We start from the raw sequence: 18,511 nt of genomic DNA, 5'->3' as shown, positions 1-18,511 counted from the left end.
GATATGGTATATCTAACTATAAGGTATTGAACTCCATGAGGAATGATATTTTGTTGTCATGGTGCATGATGGCTAAAAATCTAGATCTTCTGATGACAAAGCAAAACAAAAAATTTGTTGTAAGGATTTAAATGCAGATCTACTAATTCTATGATAATAATCCCATCATATCATATCCTATATCAAATCGTATCTACCCTTGAATTACAGCCTGTCTCAAATTACTGTTCACTGGCTCTCTTTGATATCAATCAATCAATCAAAAGAATTTGTGCAGCACCAAAATCCGATACGACGTAATGTTCTATGGCACTGAACAGGAACAACATATACAACCATGCAGAAGTCTATAAGAAACTGTATATTTTACACTTTAATTCTGACAGCAAGATCGTAATTTCTTGCGACATTTTGTCTATCATAAAATGAACTATTTAAACACACTGCAAGTAGACATAAACATGCAGGTTACAATGTTTTGATATCTGCTGTCGATGTCTACATGGTGGCACTTTAATACGGCGTATTCCGGTTATCGAACTTCCGGTTGTTTCGCAGGAAAGTATCGCGAGAGGGCGCACCATATCTGACAAAGTGAGGGCCAGAATTTTCGTCATGGCATCTAATAGTATGGCGATGTATGAAGCTGTCAACAAAATGGTCGTAAAAGAACCCCGTGCATTCATAAAAGAGTGGAAAATTACTACTTCTAAATCTACTAGATATCGCCAGAAATGCTGTCAACCTTGGTCTTGAAACACTAGAAAATGATAATTTTCTGAGAGAACGGAAGAGGAGACGAATAGTGGATGTCAAGCATCAAAAGATAGAACTAATCGACAGCGGAAACATTGAAAGTTGGACGGAGGACCTTCGAAATATACCCGATGTAGACATGATAAACATATTTCTTTACCTTACTGGTGTCTGTTGCTTGACAAAAGAACGATTAGAAAATTTCAAATCTGACAACAGCTTCCAATCTGATTAAAATCCGATGTAGATGTTGGCTGATCGTTCATTGCTATTTTACCTTCGTTATTTTGCCTGAATTGACCTTCTTGGTACATGTTTACATTTTTAGCTTGCCTGATCGCCTCCTCTACGATCAGGCTAAAAAATGTAAACATGTACCAAGAAAAATAATATCAGGCAAAATAACGAAGGTAAAATAGCAATGAACGATTAGCCGACATCTACATCGGATTTTAATCAGATTGAACAGCTTCCAGCTACAGTCATTGCAATATTGAGAGTTCGGTCGACAATTACCAAGCCACATGTTTATATTGTAACTGATGTCGCCGCATACTTAGGCCTTTCTTGTTTATTAGAACAGTGGTGTAGCACCACGGGTGAAATCATAAAACTTTGTCCGGAAAAAAACATTTCATGTACTGGTTATAAGTTGGCATAAACATATTTGTATTGATATACTCATCTTTACTATCACACTTTGGTTAGCTTGCTATTCTTCATTCGGGACCATCAGTGTATAAAAAACCCATTGAAGTCGGCAACGAATCATAAATATTGTTATTGTGATTGATGTACCACACCGCCCACCCCTTCAATGAATCGGCCTTCCATGTAACGTTTACGTGGTTCACTCATCATACCATGTCTTATACCGATCTGATTAAAATCCGATGTAGATGTCGGCTGATCGTTCATTGCTATTTTACCTTCGTTATTTTGCCTGAATTGACCTTCGTGGTACATGTTTACGTTTTTGTCCTGATCGGTAGAGGAGGCGATCAAACATGTACCACGAAGGTCAATTCAGGCACAATAACGAAAGTAAAATAGCAATGAACGATTAGCCGACATCTACATCGGATTTTAATCAGATTGGTTTTATACAAGCTGCAATAACTGTAGCGTATATTGTGATTTTGAGGGTTCTTTCCTCTGTGTTTGTACCTTTTTCCGTTCCGATGTTTGACTGGAAGCAATCGCTACAATTTCTCCAACGGTAACGCAAATGGACGAGGTCACACTGAAAACGTGAGTGAGATGTCAGTGTACTACCCGTTTCAAAATGTTGCTACTTTTGGGTTTTCCTCACGGTCCAATTGCAGAGCCAAACTTACGCGAAATATTAGGAGAACAAGAGGTTAATTTGCTATTTCGTTATTTGATGGGCGATAATGCAATATTATAGCGTAAAGTTACGGGGAATGACAGAAAATCTTTAGTCAGTGGTTACGATGCCTATAGACTCTATGCTTTGCAACAATGCTCTACAATTCTGGCCCTCACTTCCGGTTCTAAAACAGCGCCCCTAGTGGCCAAACAATCATATCTTTTATCTTTTCGGGTCTTCTTCGATAACCGGAATACGGCGTATTCATTTTGTTTTGACAAAATGTAGCAAGAAACTGTACTCATTCAAACTTGCTATCTGAAAGTGTGACATATGCAGTTTCTGATTGGGTGTATCAAACAGAGCCGATGAATTGTAACTTGAAACAGGCAGTGTATCATCTTATTTCATACATCTAGACTGAAAGGTCGTCATTGTTTCTGCTTGTGTAGCAACTCGCTACTCGGTTTGGAGCTTATGAGTGGTTTACTCACCACGATGAATCTTTCCAATTACTCATACATCAAATAGTTTCCAAAATACTTTCCCAATTATCGGCTTCACACTTTTAAGTCAACACAGAATTGTGTATCATGTATGCCATAATACTAAATCAAACTTAGAAGGCTAGAAAGTGATGGCGTAAGTGCCGGGCACTAAATGTTTGAAATGAAGCTGAAACAGTGAGGGTGGTAGTTAGATATCAAGTCCATACAAAGCCTTCATTCACTTTCACAATCCATTTTTTACTCACCTCTGGTACTTGGTCATTGGAGGCCATTTTCTGAAGCAAAGCTCTCAAGGCACTAGTCATGGCTTCTATGTATTCATCGGTGGGTGTTGCTGTGGTAACAAGAACAGAATGTTTGTAATGAACGAATCTCAGATTTCATATGAACTATCACAGGGCTGACTCTTTGTAAAAGTTCAATCAGGGCTTTAATAGTACTAGCATCCAAGTATTCATCACTTACCAGTCTTCTCTAGTGCTAAAGCTAACAATGTCTGCCATAGTTTAGTCAGCGCTTCATTGCCACCAAGTGACTCTGTATCAATCACAGATATCATATTCTGCAGACACACAAGAGCTCTGTTTTGGATGGTTTGTAATCTGTTGATAAAAACAAAAATATCTTTAATTCAAATTAAATCAACACGACAAGTTCCTAAGATTCCGCCATTTTGAGGTGCACCAGCAAGAAAAAAGCCACTGATGCTTGACCATAGCAGAAGAATTTAGAATTGATAGTATCCAACTCTTCAGCCATTGGACATTGAATATAGAATTTAACATCTGGGCCACACTGCATGTGTAAGGTACGTACGTCTTGAGAGGGCGCCCTCACACATCATCCAACCCTGAGGAGCAGGCCAGTGAAGGCAAGCAACACAACAATGTCTTACAGTCTCGGCTACACTAGACTGCAACTATAACAGGTTGTAAATTATACATTTATTTAATCTTCAGGAACATTCATAGCAAATTTCATTATCCTAAAATAAGATACACAAACAACAGGTACTGAGTCACTTACCCTGTAAGTAAGCTCTGTGTCTTTGGATGACTTGCAATGGCTTGTAGTGTATCTTTGTCTCCAAACAGTGTCTTGTCCAAAACCTAAAATATATAAAGAATTAATAAGGAATAGTTTAGTCCGACCATTTTGTTATGCAATATATACATACAAACATTAAGTGTATGTACCGATTTTTGACATTCCCAATTTAGTTGTCTGAAGATCGCTCGAAGCGTGAAACTCTGAGTAACGACTTATTAGATCCTTATTCTTCTGAATTAAGTCTGTAAAGAATTACATCATGTATAAAGTGAGTAAACAAACAAAGTAATTGTCACTGTTTTAAAGGGATACAAAGATAACATAACTTACTCTGTTCTAGGGATAAAAGGCATAAGAGGATACACAAGTGTTAACTCTGGGAAGTGTTAAAGTCAAGATACTGCAAATACCTCCCTAGAAAGTAGTAGAGACACTTCTATCCCCAGTCATACAAAGTGAAATAAAGAACTTTCAACTCTTATACCACAGAGTATTAGATGTACCAACTTATGTACATGTAAATTGGAGTAAATTTAAGATACAGAAACCAACTCAAATAATTGGAGTTAAGATACCATGCACACCAAACTATTTAACTTGAAGCAGAATACAGATACCACAACTGTGCTTATCACACATGAGAGAATTAACACTATACCTGTAACATTTTAAACCTTATTTATTACTTTAACCTGTTCTTGAAGATGGTTTACTATTCATATCATGGTTGATACATTACACTTTGTTGTTGTTGTTGTTGTTGTTGTTGTTGTTGTTGTTGTTGTTGTTGTTGTCGTCGTCGTCGTCGTCGTCGTCGTCGTCGTCGTCGTCGTCGTCGTCGTCGTCGTCATTATTGTTGTCAGAGGAGAGGGAGGAGTGGGGGGATTGCATTGCTGATTTTGGTTGAATTTTTACAAGCAAAATTTAATTTGAGTTACTAGGCAACTATTACTTACCTTCTTGGGAACATTCTGTGCTATAAGTGCTGTATGAATCTCAGCTGACAAACACAACGGTGACTGAAAAATAAAAAACAAGAAATCAACAAAATTTGAAGTTTCCAGTACTTACTACAGCAGATATTAGGAACAATTCTCAGTACCTGCAATAATATCTTAACTCACCTTTAGGTAAAAATAGAACTTAAAGGGGAACATCGCTCCAGGAAATAAAGACTTGTTCATAAACGTTGAGTTCTGGAGAGTCATTTCATTATTTTATATCGCCTACATTACATGTGATATCAGAATAACACCAATTTGAACTTGTGCCTCAATCGAGGATCTTTGATGTGGTCCACACTGCATCATGGGATTCAGCAAAATGCATATGCAATAAGTGAACGATGAATATTCATGACTCCTACATGCTTATTACATTCAGTAATAATGCCATCCTTAAGGACATCAAAATGACAAATATGATTCAAATTTAAAGATTGATTTTTACCATGATAGGTGTACCATTTTCAGTAACTTCCATATCATCAGCCTGGTCATCACTACTACTACTACTACTTGTACCATCCATCTCCTCCCAGTCATCATCATCATCATCATCTGTAAAATAAATACAAGATATATTTCATATCAAAGTATACTTATTTGACAATCTGGTATTTCATACTTCCACATATACATCTGATACATACATCCACACTTTGTACTGAAGAATGCATAATAATAATACTGCATGTATATTTAGCACTCAAAGTATACGTACAATATATGTTCATTTGGAAATAAAGTGAGCGTACACGTTCCATATTTGGTATTCAAATTGTACTTTCATCCATATTTGGTATTCAAATGTGCTTTCAGGCATATTTGGTATTATGTACATATATCCATATTTGGTATTCAAATAATATATCTTCAGCCATATTTGATAGTATGAGCATCTATCCATATTTGGTATTCAAATTTGCTTTCATTCATATTTGGTATTATTTGCATATATCCATATTTGGTATTCAAATGTACTTTCAGCCAAATTTGGTATTTATATGTGAATATATCCATATTTGGTATATCCATATTAGGTACACAGCCATATACGTGGCATATAGCTCTGGTGTACAAATATCCATATTTGATATTTATGTGCACATATCAGCATCTGTCATTCAAAAGTTCCTATACTTTTAAGCAAGGAATATTACACACTGTCAAGAATTTCAGGGTTTTTTCAGACATGCTAAACTCACATGGGATACAATTTTCTCTTTAGACTTCTAAATGTTATCATATCATTTTAGTACCACAAATTTAATTGCAGATTTTTGTCAAACCTAGGAAAAATATCATTAAAATATGTAATAATTTGTGGATTTTTTAAGTTAAATATTTCATAACTTGTTTATTACTCCATCTAAGAAGCAGCTGCCATTTAAATGCCTGTCAAGCATATTGCATAAACACAACTTTCCATAACTTAGCATCTCCAGTATCCGCTCTTTTCATATGTAGAGAAAAATACATTGTTATTTCAAAACCTAGATGTTAATTTCCAACAAGTGACAGATCATTACAAACTGTTTTGAAAACATCCAATTTGCAGTGCTCTTTACAAGACAATGTGTTACAAGTCAGGTGGTACAAAAATCTGAACTAATGAGATTGTAGGACAAATGTCCAATTAGCACAACATATACTGGCCTTCACATTAGAGGACCTATTTCTGTCACTACTTTGACAATAGTGACTAATGATACTCTCTATACAATAACATGATGTGTAGTCTTACCATCCGGTACACAAATATTAGAAGTGATTTCCAAGGCTACTTGTTGAGATGTTACTAAACATTTAATATCATTTATCTGTTCTTCAGCTTCCTTGGAGTCCTGTTATTACAATGGAATAGACACAATGTCATTAAATTCAGATTAGGATTATAATTTTTGTGTGAAAAATACTTTGTCCATTAGAACTAATGAAAAGATTGGGCAAGAACAAAGGAATGTTCCTATGTAATCCTTACCACTCCAGTGATATGATAACAGTAATGCAAGAACCAGGGATTGATACCCTGGCCTTTAATCTCATGTATCTGTTTCTCAGCTTCTTTGGAATCATGTATCACAATTAGGAATTAATTCTACTCTCTCATAAGGATCCACTCTAGTTCCTGGTATACTCTCTTAAAGAAACTTTACACAATTATTAATTGTAAACAAGTATTTAAGAATACTCATTTTATTGACATTTAATGAATCAATTTCAAACCATAGGGAAATAATTTTCACCTCATCTGTCAAAAAAAAATTATTCAAAACTTCCCCAAGTCTACTGTGGACTAAATTTACATAATCAACTTCTTATGTAAATCAGGAATTGTGAGAAAAGCAAAAATATAATTATATCGTGTGTACAATCTACCTTTGTTGCCTCGGTTACCATCTGGGCTGCCGTGTCTTCATGAGATGATGAGCAGTTGACACCCTAGAGTAATAAAGAACAGAGTTGATAATGTTTTCATTGTGTACAAGAACTAAAGGAACAACAAAAAGGTAACTATGGTGATATGATTAATGGCTCCAAATCAAAGAAATTAAATAATTTGGAAAAATTGCAAATCCATTATCGGTACTCATGAAATAAACTATGATATATGATAAATTCTAAATGAAAGAAGTTATTCTATTTATTGTCCTCTTATATTTTGAAGAGAAGAAATTTGACCATCCATCTATCCATCCATCCATCCATCCATCCACCCACCCACCCATCCATCCATCCACCCATCCATCCATCCATCCACCCACCCACCCATCCACCCACCCACCCACCCAGCCAGCCACCCAGCCAGCCAGCCAGCCAGCCAGCCATCCATGTGTCTCTGATTTGTTCAGTAATCTGTTCATAACATCATATACTATCATCAAAGCTAATTATCTCCATTCATCAACTCACGATAACTTCTAAATCAAACAACACCCTGACTGACAACATATGGCAGTTTCATGTGCTAAAAAGCAGTAACAATGCTTGAAGACTTAACAAAAACAAAAATATCGCTATTCACAAAGTCAGAAATTGTTAAGAATAATTCAAATTTTAACTGAGATCATCACAATATTACACTGTACTTGATGTAAATCTCTTTTACTACATCTCTGACAATGCCAACAAGATGTCTGTGAACATTTTGGGACTATTCTTTACACTTTTCTGACTTTATGAATAGTAATACATTATTTTTAATACAGCCAAGAGTCTTAAAACATTCTTTCCTGTACAAATACTTACATTAGCAGCACCAAGGTGAGATACTAGTCTACCAACAGCTTGTATACAGTCTACATCTAATGTCTGTGAGAGTACTTTAACAATGGCCTGCAATGTACAACTCTGACTGGATGATGGTATACTACTTCTTATATTGTACAATGTCCCTACAATGTAAAGAGGATTAAAAACTATAAAGGGCTCTAAGCAGTGAATACTATGACAAAACTCCATAACGTGCGAGTGAAAGTGTGGTGTGTGCGAATGCAAGTGTGGTTGGTGTATTCGGGGTATATGCACAAGTGCTTGCAATGTTCTCTGTGTCAGTACTTTCATGAGCATAGCGAAATACCACCCTCCCCACCCCCATCCCCCCCACACCCCCACACCCCCACCCCCAAGTACTCACACTAGCACTTGTGTGGCATGGGGTTCTGTTATTATTACATTATACACATATCCAAAACAACAAATTTCAGTCAAAATGACACTATGCGATCACATGCTTTCATGTAGAACAAATGATGGTGTCCTCATTTGCATATCAGCATGCAGGTATGCAAATGTAATGTTTTCGGTAAAGCACTGCAGCGCAAGTACCACTAGTATGTGTCTGCACCAGTGCAAGTAATCTCTCATATATGAGTAATAATGGTAAGTTTTACCTGCTACAAGGACTCTAAGTAGTGAATACTGATAAGTAATACCAGAAGACATCAGATTATTTTCTAGTAAACTCAACATCTCAGGAGTAGATAAGATGTGAGCTGCAGAACTGTTTTCCTCTGTGACAACATGAAGACACTGTGCTGCTGGAATTCCCAACTCCATGCCATAATTGTTTATGTGCAGACATTCCATGATGATTTGTACTAAGTTTTCATTGTTGACAATATTCACTGCTACTGAACTACTCTCACTGTAATAAAACATACATACCTTAAAAAGTTTAGAATTAAAGATTTTGTGGTTTTCCTAGCAGTAAAAAATCTCCAATTTGGCAAATAATGGCCAAAGTAAACTGAGAAGTTCCATACAAATATTAAAGGCATAATGGACTTTTCAGAAGTACATATTTTTCAATAACTAAATTCCAAATTATATTTTTTTACTCCAATATATACGAAAAACAGCGACCTTCAATATTTGTGAGACTTAATTCAAGCACTTGAACTGGCTATAGATCTCAGGTGGTGTATGTTTACATTTTCCCAAGTTGATTACACGGCAACATGGACATTACCATGACAACAGGTTGACCATATCTCTAAACATCATCCAATTAGTGTGTAAATTTCATACTGCATACAATGATTACGTACTTGTCATCATTGAAATAAAACAGTTCAAATCACAGGAATGGTTGTAATTCAAGAATTTCTGGTGAACCACACACACATCATCAGCTCAGTCAGACAATTCATGTGAATGTAACACAGACAGAGAATAATATTAACAGTAAATTGTTACTAGTATGTCAATGATGAAACTTGTATATACAGATATATAGTCCTGCAGAAGTGTGTCCTTTTCTCTGGGGACAATAATAATCAACACATCAGTCTCCATTTCCTTGACTTCTATCTTTTGTGTGATTTTTATTTGTACATTTTGTACTTAGACAGATAAATCTGATATGTAACTGTGACCTTTCATATTATCTTACAGTCTAGAGGCTATCCCAATCTGATTAAAATCCGATGTAGATGTCAGCTAATCACTCATTGCTATTTTATCTTCGTTATTTTGCCTGAATTGACCTTCTTGGTACATGTTTACATTTTTTTAGCCTGATCGCCTCCTCTACATCTGAACTGGCGCACATGCAAACAAATTTCTGCTCAGTGAGACACACAACCAATCAGGTTGCGGCTTACTTGTCATGGGCATACATGTACGCATTGAATATCAACAAACATCAACAAACATTGAATATCAACAATACTTCAAACCTAATTACCGTAAATATATAGCAATACAATCACTGAATGTTTTTACAGTTGAAATACTTTGTACGTTGTCGGTTGCGTGTGTGCACAAATAATATCAACATGTACCAAGAAGGTCAAAATAACCAAGGTAAAATAGCAATGAACGATTAGTCGACATCTACATCGGATTTTAATCAGATTGGAGGCTATCCAAGGCTTTGACTATTTCCCCACATCTAGAGGAACAAGGAGCCAGAGAAGAAATTCAAATTCAAAGCCATCCACACTGAAATTAACATCCTCCTTTTATTGATCTAGTCTCTATGCTGTGATGGTATTCAGTCACACTTTGGGTTTACTCATTTGCATGAACAATTTTTTTTCATGACTTCTGATTCCACTAGACATGGAGAAGGATTCAAAGCCATGGATAGCCGCTAGACTAATTGTCTTACGGACTGAAAAAAATTCCGAAACAATAGAATAACGTTAGTCTGAGACAATACACAAAAGCATGTCTAGAAATTACATACATGAGAATATAAAATATAGTTTACAAAATTTTCAAAAATTTTAAAAGATATAATTTGATTCCTTACCATAAATTCCACAGTAAATGTACAGCCTGTGTCATAATTTTTACAGTTGAGTCTTTTTTCTTGTCTGATTCATGCTTCATGTTGTCGTTACACTGGAAAAGAAATGTCAAAACAATGCATTGAATATACACAAATAAACGGAAATGATTTTTTTGGTACAAGGTATTGTTTGTCTCATCCATAGTTTGTCTCTTTAACCTGAATGTTCCTGGGAAGTTCAAAGTTCAAATAAACTACACTCGGAGGTCAAATATAGAGTTATCTTGTGGTAGCCTGGAGACTTGTCTTTACTATCTTAAAAAGCTCTCTACATCCAAAGAACTGTCTTGGTGTTATTATCTCAAGAAACTCTCAGCATCCAGAGCCTAAGTCTTGGTGTAACTATCTCAAGAAACTCTCTACATCCAGCGAATTGTGTTGGTGTTACTATCTCCAGAAGCTCTCAAGCCCAGAGACTTGTCTTGTATCTCAAGAAGCTCTCAAGCTGAAAGCCTTGTCTCGGTGTTACCATCTCTTTAACTTAGCCCAGACACTTGTCATGGTGTTACTATCTCAAGAAGCTCTGTACACCCAAAAATGGTATAGAGAGCTTCTTAAGATAGTAACACCTAGTCTCTCAGGTTATTCGTGTAGTCTATTCCACTACATAAAATATAAGAACACTCAATGCACACTAACAAGAAATGAAGTACTTTACCTGTTTTATTAAAGCAACCAATGGTGTCATCACATCATCCTGTATCATTCTTTCACAAATAATATGACTTCCACTCACACTTAAATTCCTACAAAGACAAATGAATCAACAGTTACATATTATTCCATAATAATTTCCTTCGCTATAAAGCCAAGGAAAAGTAGGGTGACCTGAGGGGCCTAATTGTCAGTAACGATCAAAAGGTAATAAAACCTTTTCAACTTTGATGATAATGTTTGTAGTACACAAAATCTTCTTCAATTTACATGCTACACTGTTTGGTTCCGGTTACCTGACCCTAGATTTTCACTGCCGACCCCAAACTTTTTTTTATGTATTTGAGAAAAAAATAATAAATCGCGAAAATTGTGATGTGTGGCCAGAAAGAAGGATGCAGAAACTGACATCAACTTAAAAAGACAATATAAAACTATTCTTCCAATCTGTAATGGCTGTACATCTGATAAGAAGAAATAAACAACACAGAGACCATTTGGAGAACAATGGAAAACCTGAACTAGACACTCACACATGAAAAAAAATCTACCAACCCCACCTATTCTAAAATTGAGTGTAACTGGAACCACACAATTTTTTTTTGTTAGGCCTAAAATCTCTAGGGATGGGACTACAACAAGACAAGAATGAAAAGCTGGTGCAATAATACTATGTCGCGATTATGGCTATAGAACTATTCAAGATAAACGTTGTTAGGTACATAGTTCTAATAAATGGTTCTAACAATACTTCACAAACATTTCTATCAAGAGACATGACATTGAAATTATTCAGTGAAACATTCCAGCTTCACTTCTGAAATGTTGTGATGTTAATACATATCAATCTAATTTTAAATTGTGCAGAATACAATGTGTGAAACTACAACTTTGTGTGATACAGAACTAGGTAAACATGAATCACCGATATTGAAGCACTTGTAATTGAAATTACCATATCTAAAAAATACTTGTGTTCAAAAATCTATCAAACTTAAGTTGTTATTCCAATACAGATAAAGTTATTCCTTTTCCTAAAAGAGGCGTTTTGTTTGTACACAAAAAGTACAAGTTGTGAAAAACGAGTTAATTAAGTCATGTCCACAGTCCTCTATCACAGAGGGACTATGGTTTTGTTTAGTTTTTTAATGGTACTTGGCATGCACTTTGATATTGTTCAGTTTTCAGTAAATCAGACTCAGTGTTATAATTTCTTCAAACACTCGTATATGAGATAAAAGTATTTCTAAGACTGAACACAAACCTGAGAGCTCCGGCTGCACTTTCCCGTACTGCTAAGTTGTTGTCGATGAGTAAAGGTCCTATACATTTAACAACATCATTTTCTAGTAAATGTGGAATCATGTTTTTGTCAAAAACAGACAAAGCTATAGAAGAACATCCACATTCCCGATCTCCATCATCTGGACTTTGAAGCTGAAACAGTAATGCAGACATCTCAATTCAACCCACCAAAAAATAGTATATTCCACAGAAACCACCTAGTGTACCTGTCTAAAGTGATGGGACAAGTAACTTTTCATCAAAGTTACTTCTTTATGTTCATGACAAGACTTTCTAATCTTGTCCTTTCCTAGTCCTGCTTTCAGCGGGAGTAAGTTGGGACTCAGTTTGACAATGTGCCTCTCCTTTTTCCTTAGTTTGTAGGGACATTGTCAGAATTGAGTCCGTACTCCGTCTGCAAAGACACAGGACTAGTCCACTGGGCTTAATAGGCTTTCCAAATATCGATAATACAATATTGGAGATATGTGTGGTTATGTTTGTGTTGTTGTATTTAGAGGATAATTACTGAATATTGTTCTCATCTCTATTTACTTCATCCCACCATCTTTATTAATTCATTTAATAATGGTTGTGGGGTTAAATTTGGAACCAACATCCTAGAAACATCTGGATCATAAGATTGTTATGTCAATTCCTTGATGTACTTCAATACCACTGTTTTATTAGTGTCCCGGGGAATGAAAAGTTGACAACACATCGCGATTTTCTAGAAACGAACATACAGTTGCGTGATTTTAGTCTTACCTTTTCGAGAAGTGTTATTGTTTGTGTTTGAGCTGTCGTGGGTGGAGTCTGCATCAATTCGTTGTTTTCTTCAGCCTCGGCGTCTTTCATACTTGGGAGTCCTGTTGGTTGCGGCGTTTTCACTTTAAACTTGTTATTTTTGCTCTTACCCATGATAAAACTTCAGAATGCCAACAGCACACGGACATTACTCCGGAAAACTCCGAAGTATTTTGTCTTGTACAAGAGAATTCACAAAATCCTGGGTTCAAAAATAGTCACGTTGTCCACAGTCAGAAACCATGCTGCAATAGCATCTACTTCCGGGTTACGAAAAAAAAACATTATTTTTAATTACGAAAAGTCTTCCTCTTTACAAATATGTGTTTGTATTACATGATACAACTTTCATTTAGTTATTTAAAAGGAGTAAGAAAGAAATTGAAAGACTTAAAGACAAGATCAGTATATTGTTTAAATAAGGTCAAAGCCTCGTTTTCAAAATGGCGGGTGTTTCCAACATGGCAGATACAAACAATGTTTGTCGTTGTCTTCACAAACGTGTTGTTAGTAAATACACATGTAATACCATTAACTACGGGAAAATGGATACACTTTTTGTCATCACTGCAATCAGCAGACGTTGCAGCGAAAAGAGAATGCAGTTAATTTGACCATGACATCACGCGAAAGTGTTCGAAGTATTCGACTTGTATTCATTTTTTTATCTATTAAATTTCGTCACGTATTATTTATTTATTATATTTATACAATTATCTACGTGTGACGGTGATGTATCTATCTTCAGATAACCAGCATAGGTCTAGCACAGGTGTCTAGCATCCGATTGTCTCAGTGTCTCTGTCTGTCTGTCTGTCTGTCTGTCTGTCTGTCTGCCTGCCTGTCTGTCTATCTATATATATATCTATCTATCCATATATCTATCTATCCATATATCTATCTATCTATCTGTCTGTCTGTCTGTCTGTCTGTCTGTCTGTCTGTCTGTCTGTCTATTAGTTCATACACGGTATCGTTACGATTTACATCTCCACTCACAGTATAGTCAAACTCGTTACTCTAGAAGTCCTGAGATGCAATTTAGAATTCATGTGAATAAATCACAAAATTCTAACCAATAACACAGGCCCTCATAAAGTTAGTGTTTATTGGGGTACTTAATTTATGTAATGTCGAAATATAGTATATTTGTCAGCTCAACACTTATACAACTTGAGGTTTACATCACTTTAACAGTTGGGGTTCACTGATTGGATGAACGACTTTTTGTGCTGATTGAGGAACTTTGTCCAGACGTATTTAGTTGGCATCTAGACTAGTCTATCTGTCTGTCTATCTATCTATCTATCTATCTATCTATCTATCTATCTATCTATCTATCTATCTATCTATCTATCTATCTATCTATCTATCTATCTATCTATCTATCTATCTATCTATCTATCTATCTATCTATCTATCTATCTATCTGACTGTCTGTCTGTCTGTCTGTCTGTCTGTCTGTCTGTCTATCTATCTATCTATCTATCTATCTATAGATCTATCTATCTAGCTAGCTATCTATCTATCTATAGATCTATAGATCTATCTATTCATCCATCCATCTATCCATCCATCCATCCATCCATCCATCCATCCATCCATCCATCCATCCATCCATCCATCCATCCATGATATATCTATCCATCCAACTGTCTGGCCTGTCTGTCTGTCTGTCTGTCTGTCTGTCTGTCTAGTCTGTCCACCTACCCACCCACCCACCTATCCATCCAGCGAATAGACATGTTGCCGGTTCCAAGATGCATTGCGCGTCTCCATACAATGCAATGCCATGTATTGTGTACTCGCTGAGGGGTTTGCACGTGCTACTCAGGAGGATGGTTGTCACCTGACAGCACCTTGGGTTCACCAGCCAAATCCCCCTCTGTCAGTGATGGCGTTTAGTTTTTAAATCACTCGTAAATCAAATAGGTTAACGTGTCTTTCCATCATTTCCCGATGAAAATGTTATTTCAAACCACAGTCGCTTGTAAACTGTTATTCCTTTCCTAAATGGTTTTATTCTTGTCTATGACGGTCCAAATACAGAACAATGACGTTATTATAGGGATTGGCGATATTCTTATAAAATCGGTAGCGATGTTATACCCCCCTAGTGTTGTATGTATGTAGGCGGGTATGACATCGCTACCGTGTTTCAAACGTAATAAAGACAAAACAAGACTAGCGACGTCGTCTCTCGTAATGCATCTTGGAACCGGAAAATCGACTATACTTGTTGAGGAATGTCGATATCATTTGATTTTAACCATAGACCCTACAAGTCGTGTAGGATCTATTTAACCGGCCTTTAGGGGTGACCCGGGGGTGACACTCTATATAAATGTTACTAGAATAGTAGAAGTAAATTCATTATTACGATATTCCATCACACAAATAAATAAAATGTCTGCATAAATTATATGCAGCTAAAACTATGCCCAAATGCGGATAAACTCAGCTTGTACCCTTGTGTTCTCCATTCAGTTTATACATGTAGTTTTGTGTTGCTCAACCTTCCATTTGTATTCACGAGTTTCAATATATTGTCAGTGATGAATTACATACTAGTATTTATTGAGATTTGGTTAATTGCACTGATTTCAATAATACAAATCAGTTGATTGATTGACCGAAACGCCTGTGTACTACTATTATTCATTTACGTCACCTAAACATCATTCATTGGCCAGTGTACGGTAACCGTAAACCATGTAAACAGTGGCGTTACTTGGCGATCTCCGTGTAGGTAGTTAGCGACAGGGTATATAAGTATAACTCAAGTTTACCCCTTTCAAAGACTGACTCCACGGTGTGCAGATATCGTGACTGACAATCGCGACGAATAATCTTACATGTAAACGTTGTGACGTGACAGTCGCAAATAATAATAACCAATTAGAAGAGTTCGATGTTTGATGCAAGTACTAGTTAATATTTTCAAAACCGGGAGGTCATAGTTCATGTGAATGTTCTTGGACAACGAGGTCGTCACTGTATACGTATGTGCAAAGATATCACCAGTACACATGTTGGGCGCGTAGTTTCCTCAGGGGTAGTTTCATTGGAAAAGTGAATGATGTGCTAAACCTGTATGTGAATCATCATCTACTGATTCCGATTGACTTTAGGGTACCGCAAAGACATGAGTGGAGTCTACCTCTTGTACGGCGCATCGCTCCTCGTATTGGCCACACTATGGGCTTACGCTGGTCGATCGTGGGGGCTCAACAGGTTGGCGTACTGTATGTTTTTCCCAACAATATTGGCCATTTTGTTCGACATCGGGAACTTGTTGGAATTCTTCAAATTGGTCGTCGGAATTGGTCGCGATGTTTTTCAGACACAGAATGTTCAAGATAAGGTAAATATCTAGCGTTTCCTTCGCCCTCGTAAACATATCAATCGCTGTTTTTATCATCTTTCTTATCACCTTTATGCGCTCCTGTTGTCTACCATACCACCACATTTTAAAAACATTTCGAGCGTTAATAACATTTCTATCTCAGAAATATGAAATCTTGTCGCAATGTCGTACTTGGAACACGTGGAAATGTTGTACTAGCAATGAAAACAATTTGAGACGTCAGAAGATATGGTAAATTGTTGAAAATATATACATCAACTTATCATTTATACTACATCATGCATATCAATATGCCAGGTGTCTGTCCTCGAACCTAATGGGTTATGATATCTATAATTTCAAATTTATTTGTTTTTATATTTACATTTGCATTCAATATTTACTTTTAGAAATCTGCTATTGTTGAAAATATAAAGGGCAGATAAGTATATTATAGCATAGTCCTACTTGCAGACGGTGTAAGTCGGAACTCGATTCTCACTATTCCCCTTCTCCGGACAGTCACAGTGTCCGAAATGATTCTAGTTAATGTAGATGACAGCACGTATACCAGTACATACCTTTGACGATATAATATGTAAAACGCGTATTTACCAACACTTTAGTGTGTTCGTTCTCTTCGCCTACGTCAAAAACTTTGAAAAATCTTAGAAAGTCTACTTCTTTGAAGTTGAAAGACACTTGAGTCTCTTCATGACACGGATAACTAGCTATTACACATTCGTTGTATTTGCTGTAGTCATCCTGTTCTAGCATGTTTACAATAACATTACCGCCATATTTCTACATGTAGAATGTGTTGAATGAAGTCATGAGTCACTTTGTCGTGAGAGTCACTTGGTCAATTGCGTTCATGACTTATATTGTTTCGCCTTTGACATCGCAAAGCTAATGACTCTGCATCGTCAGTGAAGCATACGTAACACAAACGTTCACGGTTGAATATTTGCATTTTGGTCTCATAAGTTCACCTGTGTAGCATTATATAACTTGGTTGCTAAACACGCATAGCCTCCGAATGAAGTATTCTCATAAAACATGTGGCAGTTGTGTTTGTCTCCCATTATGTAAGTATCGTTACAAAAAGAAAAATAGTAACAAGCGTCTGAGATGGCATTCGAAAACTTCATAAGTTCTCAGTACATAAATCGGCTTTACTCAAATTGGAAGACTTTGCTACCCATCGTCGCAAACCACGACCTGTTTTACGGCACCGTTCTGAACGCGCCGTCACTCTGGTTCGAAGTGTAATGGAAGAAATACAATGTAACATGTACAGCTCTGGTTTGCGAGAATGTTACTATCTAGCTTGTCTTTCACTACACTTTATCCGATAAATAAATGAATGAATGAATAAATAAATAAAAAAAAAAAAAATAAAAAAAAATAAATAAATAAATAAATAAATAAATAAATCTCTGGGCTATACTGTCAAGCCATTATGTTGAAGACAGGCATGTCTGTGGACTAATCATACTAATGGGAAGGGAGAGAGCCAGGGACTGATACTAAAATAAATAACCAAAGTTAATAAATAATATTAATACAGACACATCATGTCATGCTTGGTAACACATAAATGTTGTGTTTGATTAACAAATATTGATAAATTAATATTAACAACTCTGTTCTGTAAGGCCATCAACTCAATTCAATGATTTAGTGGCCTAATTTTTTTTTTAGAGATAATGTTATGAAACCAAGTTAGGTATGATGTGATTACATGTCACATAATTAATTATGGTAAAAAAAATATATAAACAATTACATGCTATTCATGAAATTGTTCATGAGAAACTAGTAAAACTTGTTTGTGAGCAATTATTGAAATATGTCATGTTATATATATATATATATATATATATATATATATATATATATATATATATATATATATATATATATATATATATATATATGTTGAGGGTAGAAGAAAATCAAGTCGGGTTTTTCGTC

The 18,511-nt window shown here is 35.9% G+C and overlaps 2 protein-coding genes across 2 annotated transcripts in view; both read right to left on the bottom strand.

The window, feature by feature from the left end:
- Positions 1-13,410, bottom strand: part of LOC144437523 (HEAT repeat-containing protein 3-like) — a 17,471-nt gene extending 4,061 nt beyond the window's left edge. Inside the window, exons 1-13 of the mRNA XM_078126465.1 lie at positions 13,150-13,410; positions 12,362-12,534; positions 11,102-11,189; positions 10,405-10,496; positions 8,540-8,793; positions 7,896-8,041; positions 7,026-7,088; positions 6,391-6,490; positions 5,095-5,204; positions 4,602-4,664; positions 3,622-3,704; positions 3,061-3,197; positions 2,841-2,929 (exon numbers count right to left, since the gene is read on the bottom strand). Coding sequence (XP_077982591.1) covers positions 2,841-2,929; positions 3,061-3,197; positions 3,622-3,704; positions 4,602-4,664; positions 5,095-5,204; positions 6,391-6,490; positions 7,026-7,088; positions 7,896-8,041; positions 8,540-8,793; positions 10,405-10,496; positions 11,102-11,189; positions 12,362-12,534; positions 13,150-13,302 — 1,551 coding nt within the window. The 5' untranslated portion in view covers positions 13,303-13,410. The remainder of the gene's footprint in view (positions 1-2,840; positions 2,930-3,060; positions 3,198-3,621; positions 3,705-4,601; positions 4,665-5,094; positions 5,205-6,390; positions 6,491-7,025; positions 7,089-7,895; positions 8,042-8,539; positions 8,794-10,404; positions 10,497-11,101; positions 11,190-12,361; positions 12,535-13,149) is intronic.
- LOC144438298 (epithelial splicing regulatory protein 1-like) overlaps positions 1-18,511 on the bottom strand; it is a 143,871-nt gene that overhangs the window by 85,891 nt on the left and 39,469 nt on the right. The gene's annotated exons all lie outside the window — the stretch shown is intronic.

Source organism: Glandiceps talaboti, chromosome 7 (assembly GCF_964340395.1).
Source record: "Glandiceps talaboti chromosome 7, keGlaTala1.1, whole genome shotgun sequence".
NCBI lineage: Eukaryota > Metazoa > Hemichordata > Enteropneusta > Spengelidae > Glandiceps > Glandiceps talaboti.
This window is presented reverse-complemented; position numbering and strand designations above follow the sequence as displayed.